The sequence below is a fragment of the Suricata suricatta genome, chromosome 13, assembly GCF_006229205.1.
Source record: "Suricata suricatta isolate VVHF042 chromosome 13, meerkat_22Aug2017_6uvM2_HiC, whole genome shotgun sequence".
NCBI lineage: Eukaryota > Metazoa > Chordata > Mammalia > Carnivora > Herpestidae > Suricata > Suricata suricatta.
This window is the reverse complement of record NC_043712.1, coordinates 1,882,686-1,889,225: the sequence shown is the minus strand read 5'-3', so window position 1 is coordinate 1,889,225 and position 6,540 is coordinate 1,882,686. Positions and strand designations below refer to the sequence as shown.

General features: G+C 61.7%; 1 protein-coding gene across 1 annotated transcript in view; it reads right to left on the bottom strand.

Annotated features, from left to right (window-relative positions):
• The window catches only part of ADAMTS13 (ADAM metallopeptidase with thrombospondin type 1 motif 13), a 29,560-nt gene that overhangs the window by 20,274 nt on the left and 2,746 nt on the right, over positions 1-6,540 (bottom strand). Inside the window, 9 exon segments of the mRNA XM_029921024.1 lie at positions 171-311; positions 1,791-1,937; positions 2,054-2,163; positions 2,302-2,385; positions 4,240-4,418; positions 4,510-4,555; positions 5,419-5,559; positions 5,639-5,807; positions 5,872-5,999. Coding sequence (XP_029776884.1) covers positions 171-311; positions 1,791-1,937; positions 2,054-2,163; positions 2,302-2,385; positions 4,240-4,418; positions 4,510-4,555; positions 5,419-5,559; positions 5,639-5,807; positions 5,872-5,999 — 1,145 coding nt within the window.

Below are 6,540 nucleotides of genomic sequence, written 5' to 3'. Positions count from 1 at the left end.
GAGGGAGGCGCCGAGGGGACGGAGGAGGATGGAGGCCCCCTGGGGAGGGGGGCACGGACTCCACGGGGCTTGAACAGAAAGCTGGGCAGGGCTGGGGCCTGGGGCACGAGTGGGGGGGGGGCCAAGTGGACATGGGCCTGGGCTGCTGGGAGGGTGAGGGACGCAGCTACCTGAGCAGGCGCAGCAGTTGCTGACGGCTGCAGGCGGACCACGACAAGTCACCCCTGGCCGGTGCCCCGTCCTGCGACGCCATCACGTGGCCACTGGGCCCGCAGCCGCTCCCGGGCTCCCCATCGTGTTCCAGACCCAAGCTGTTGGGGGAGACAACGCTGAGGGTCCCCTCCCCTGGCGCGGGTAACCTTGAGTCCCACCCCCTCCGCCCGCCTAGAGTCCAGGCTGGCCAACCCTCTGGCCAGGTTGAAAGTGTTTTCAGACCGCCTCTGGTCCCCCACCGGTGAGCCCTGCCTCAGTTCCCCCAGAGGGCGCACTCAATCAGCCAGGTGGTTCCTGCCTCTTTGGGCTAATAAATACCAAAAAGGCTTTAGGGACCCCTAAGTGGCCCCATGTGTTGAGCGGCTGACCCCCCCTTGCCCCCCAACTCTCAGGGCTCTGTACTGCCATGCAGAGCCTGCTTGGGATTCCGTCTCTCCCTCTCTCTGCCCCTCCCCTGCTCACGTGCATGCTCTCTTGTCTCAAAAATAAATAATAAATAAAACATTTTTTTTTAAAGGCTTTAGTGGAGCCTGGGTGGGTCAGTAGGTTAAATGTCCGACCTCAGGCCATATTCTCATGGTCCATGGGTTTGAGCCCCATATTGGGCTCTGTGCTGACAGCTCAGAGTCTGGAGGCTGCTTCAGTCTGTCTCCTTCTCTCTCTGCCCCTCCCCTGCTCATGTTCTGTCTCTCTCTCTCAAAAATAAATAAACATTAAAATTTTTTTTAAAAAACAGGTAACAAAGCAATGTATAGTATGATCCTGATTTTGCAAATAAAAAAGTAGATGTGTGTGGGCACCTGCGTGGCTCAGTTGAGTGTCCAACTCTTTTTTTTTTTGATGTTTATGTATTTAGAGAGAGAGAGAGAGAGACAGAACATGAGCAGAGGAGGGGCAGAGAGAGAGGAAGACAGAGGATCCGAAGCAGCTCTGTGCTGACAGCGGTGAGCCCAATGCCAGGTTTGAAATCAGGAACCATGAAATCATGACCTGAGCCGAAGTCGGATACTTAACTGACTGAGCCCCCCAGGGACCCGAGGCTCCAACTCTGGGTTTCAGCTCAGGTCTGGTCCCAGGGTTGTGGGATCGAGCCCACACCAGGCTCCACACTAAGCCTGGACCGCTTAAGCTGCTCTCTCCCCCCTCCTGCCCCTCCCCTGCTCACTTAAGCATGCTTAAGATTTTCTCTCTCTCTTAGTAGAATAAAAATAAATGGATGTGTGTGTGTGTAAGAGCTGACTACAATTACATACAGAAGGTGAACAGATGTTGTCTCTAAGAGCTGGAACTTGGGATAATTTTTGCAGCCTGCTTTTCCTTTACCTGGATTTCCTAGAAAACATTTTCTAATTTCGAAGTCTGTCCTGATTTTTGTGGGGGTAAAAAGTTTTTTTATTCACCTGGTAAATAAAAATTTCCCAGCCCTTGCCCTCCCCCACGTGCTCTGGGGCCAAGGGTACAGGTTCCTTCTGGCAGACTCCTCCAGGGCTGCCCCCCAACCCCCGCGTCAGCCTCAATGTTCCCTCGTGGGAGCCCCAGTCAGCTCCCAGGCCTCAGCTGGGGGACGGCATGCCCACCTGTGCCCAATCTCATGGGCGATGGTGACCCCCAGGTCGAAGCCGGTATCCTCAGTGATGAGGCAGCTCCAGGACGGCGAGCAGATGCCCCCCAGTTGGGTGACCCCCCGGACCTGCCGGTTCCCATCGGGCAGCTCCAGGTCAAACCTTGGGAAGAGAGAAGACACCGGGCTGACGCGAAGGTGCCTGCCCGCCGCCAGGCCACCCTTGCAGGGGTGGAGGGCAGCCCCCGGGCAGGCTGGCGGGCAAGGGGACCCGGGTACCTGGTGACGTAGAGGACCAGGTCGGCGTCTTCCTCTGCGCTGACTGTCCTGCTCCACTCACAGACGCTCAGCAGTGAGGCCGTGATGTTGGCTGTGATTTTCGGAGCATCCTGTGGGGTCACAGAGCCCGCGCTATGGGACTTGCGCCCCAGCACGCACCGCGACCCAGCCGGGGACAGGGACAGGAAGAGGTAAAGAGGACGGAAAGCGGGTTTCCGGGGACTCTGGGCTCCCAGCTTGGCGCCCACCTCGGGCTGGGTCAGGATCACCAGCTTGACCAGGTGCACTCGGAACTGAGCCCCCAGGGATGGGTCCCTCAGCAGCTCGGACCCCTGTGGAAGGGCAGGAGGGAAAGGCGACTGGTGGGTGGGCGGGGCCTGGGGAGGCCGCTCCATCAGCACGGGGCAGGGGGATGCAGCCCAGGGCTGGTGACCTGCCACAGACATGGGCAGACAGACGTGCACTGGTCCTCCCTTGCTCCCAGCTCAAGAAGGCCAGCCACAAAGAAAACCTGAAACCATGGGATGCAAATAATTATCATTAGTCTAGAACGTTCCATGCCAACACTGCTTCTCTCTCACCAGCTTCGCCCTGTCCTTTCTCATCTCTGTCCATCCACCTGACACACCTTTCTCTCCACCTCTGCTTGTTTCCCCTGCACAAGGGCCTCCCCTCCCTCCACACACCCTTTCCTTGGGTACCCCAGAGAGGGTCCCCCCTTCCCCCCCGGCCAGGCTCCTGGCTCGCTCCCTTTCTCTGTCTGTCTCTCTCTCTCTCTCTCGGCACATCTGTCAAGATGCCTATATCGTGGTTGACCTGTCCTCTGAATTAGACATGGTCCCCCAGAGACAGAACTCCGCTGTCACTGGCCTCTGCTGACCTAAGTCTGAATCCGAGCTGCACCGAGTCCCACCAGTAGGCTTGGGATCCTGCTAACTGACCTCGGAAGCTCAGGCCCTTATCTGTGAAGTGGAGGCGCCCCCTTCTGTGGCTGTTGGCAGCCTCCAGGACGATGCCTCGGCCACCACAATGGTGATTACCACCACCAGCCACGGTCCAGGCAGGACGCAGGCCGGTAGCTACCACTATCCCAGGTCCTCATAAGGCACATCAAATGACCAGAGGGAGTATGGCTTGATTACTGAATTTCAGCATATTTGAGCTGGGAGGACCCCACCACTCCCCTCCCCCCCAGCCCCATGATTGAAAACAAGAGCTTTCAAGTGACTGAAAGGAAATATTTTTCACCCCTGGGGCTGCAGGTGGACTTGAAGCAAGTCTGCAAGGGGACAGGACCACACGGGTGTGTCCCTGAGGCCTGGAGAACTGACAGGGGACAGACAGGGGTCTGATGGGCTGGCGCTCTGAGCCTGGGGGGACTTGTCCTTTTACCCAAATCAGGTGGGCAGACCCTCCATGGCCAACGTGCAGAGGCCGCCGTCTCTCGCCCCCCGACCCAGCGCTGGCATTCACCTCCTGAGAGGGGGGAGCTCGCCTGGCAGCCCAGCGTTGGGGGTGGGGGTCAGATGTGTGTTCTCGAGCGGCAGGGAATGGGGTTTCACGCCATCCATTAGGTTACACGGGAGAGTTCTGCTGTTGAAGCACCCGAGTCTGGGCTTACCCTGCCTCTCTGTGACGGCCATCAGTGGGGGTCACCTTTCCCACGCCACCTCTACCCCTCGGAGCCAAGTGAAGGGGAAGTCAGCAGAAATGGGGGTGCCCACGAGAAAGGGAACTGAGAGGGGCCAGTGTGGGGAACCCCGGCTGGTGCCAGGGCAGTGCTGGCCGAGGTTCCCAAGGAGCAAATGGACTTCAGGACAGAGGCCACACCCGAGTGTCCCCTGGAGAAAAGGGACCCAAGGAGCAAGAGGCTGTGGGGGGGCACTAGGGAGCCAAGAGGGACTCAGGACCTCACCTACCTCCACTCCAGGTGAGGGAGGGGAGGGGGAGAGGAAGCAAAGGGCAGACCACACCCCTCCCCACCCCAAAGCCCTGGGCCCCAAGCATGACCCCAGCCTTGCTTAGGTTTACACCCAAGTTCAACCCAAGTTCAAACTACCAGATGAGCCAGCCCATTCACGTTCCGCCCCAAGTCCCTGGTGTGGGGCATTCTGTCCTGAGGCTCCTAAGCGCCACCCCCTATGGTTGGCACCATCCAAGGGGCCCGTTCCCCAAGGAGCGCTCACCATGTTGAGGTTGGTGAGCACGTAGCGCTCCGTGTCCTCCTGGTGAGCCTGGTAGACGTCGGGGCCCACGGCCACCAGCAGCTCCAGGTGCAGGACCCTGTCGGCAGCCCATCTCCGGAGGCGGCGAGGGGTAGGAGGAAGGTCTGGTGAGGGAGGGGGCGGGGCTGAGAGCAAAGGTTCTGGAAAGCAGATGACGCATAGCTTTGGCTGCCCGTGGCCAGACCTTCCTTGGACTCCGAGACACAGTTGTGATCTGTCCCTGCCACTTACCACTATGGAGTTTATGGAGCCAGGGGGCCTGATCCTCCGCTTTCTCCTGGGGAATGTGGGGAGCGGCCAAAGCCCACTCCCAGGCGGGTGAGCGCCCACTGAGAGAGCCCATCCTGGGCCCAGTCTCAGCCCTACCTCAGGCCCCCCCAGAGCTGGCCTCCAGGCTCCTCGAAAATCAATGGTCTCAGAGGGCTGAGGGGCTCAAGCTGTTGGAAGTCACTTTATGCTGTGACTGTCAGAAGCAGGGGCAGCTGGCCCAAGAGGCTGCTGGGTATTGGATTTCAGCCCACCCCCCAAGGCCAGATCCCACCAGTGACGAGGCAAGCTGGAGCATTTGAAAGGACCAGGTGGCAGGGCCCAAGGAGGGAGCTATACGTGGCTTTTATGTCTTCAGTGTCTCCCCACAGCCCCGGTGCTGGCGCTACCCCCGTGATGCCCCCCCTAGGGGCACATGCTGGAGAACGGGGTCATTGCAGGATGACAGGAAAGCCCAAGACAGCACCCTGCTGTCACCTGGATGCAGCGGAGGGACGGGACGAGCAGGCCTGGGCTGCAGCAGGCCTGACTCCAAACCTGGTCCCGCCCCAGGGCAGCCATGTAAGCCCTGAGCGGCCACCTGCTGTCTTTGGGCCCCCGTGATCCCATCTGTAGCATGGAAAGTACTAGTATTGGATGTCCTGCTGGTCCCAGAGAAGGGAGACTCCAACAGCGCATGTCTGTGAAGGAGCTTTGTGATCTGGGAGGGGTGCTCGTTGGCTGAAGACCTAGCTGTCCACCTACAGGACACATGTCCCCCGGCCTGCCTGCTCCCCAGGCCCCCTGAAGACGATGGCCATTCTGCACAGCCCCCTAGGCACTGGGGAGAGCTGGCCTTCCCCCAGGGCTGTCTCCCTCTCCCAGGAGCTGTACCTCGGTGACCAGGGGGGCCTCAGGGACGGGGCTGTGGATCTGGTGGGGCTGGGCACGAACCCGGGGAGGCAGCAGCGCCCAGTGCCGCCTCCACACTGGCCGGACGTGGAACCTGTCCGCGCCCACCAGGATGTGACCCTCCTGGAGAAGAGAGAGCAGACAGGCACGTAGCCCACCAGCCCCATCGCAGGACAGGGCCTCTCTGGGACGTCAGGCTCACCAAGTGGCCCGAGCAATAGGTGACCCTGGCCACCGCGCCCAGGGGCAGCGGGGCTCGGCCTCCCGTGAAGCAGAGACGGGGCGGCCGCCTCAGGAGCCGGCGAGAGGTGTTCAGCACATGCTTGCCGGGGAAGGAGGCCGTGAGGAGGCGGGAAGGCGGTGGCGAAGAGCTGTCCCCGGGGGCGTGGGGAACAGCTTGGGGCCCTGCAGGGAGGCCCTGGGACCCCTCCTCACACATGCAGGCGAGTGGGGCCACGTGGAATGGCGGCGCTGCGGGACAGAGGAGGCCGCTCCTGCGCGCTCGCCCCCGCCCAGCCCTCCAGTGTCTTCCTGCCCCGGAGGGGGGCCCCGATCCGCTCCCTCTGGTGCGCGGGGAGCAGCGCGGGCTCCCCAGCAGGTCCAGCCCCTCCCGGCACACAGTGTGGTGGGCTGCAAGTTGCCTCTCCAACCGGGGCCTCACCCCGGGGCACGCCAGCACTCGGCATGCCAGCCTCGCCCCAGGTCGGGAGGAGTGGTCTGAACCCCGACAGACAGAGCAGGTACAATCACAGCCCCTCTGGCCTTTACGGAAGAGCAGGCACCCAAGGCCGGCCTCACCACCCTTCCGCACAGATCCCCCTCACCCCAAAGTAGCCCCCAGGCCCCAGGCGGTCCCGCCCCAACCCCTCCCTCGGGCGGCCCCCAGCAGTGTTCGGTGTTCGTGGGACCCAAGCTGCAGGGAGTTCAGGGACAGAGGAGACATCTACTGCTGTTCACCCTGGCGCCAGCCCACCCGGCCTCTGGTCCCCAGCAGCCTTCACGTCAATAGCCCGACTGGGAAGGGGGCTGGCGCCCCAGCGAAGCCCGCAGGCAAGGCCGAGAGCGACGGGGGGGGGGGGGGGGGGGGGGGGGGGGGGGGGGGGG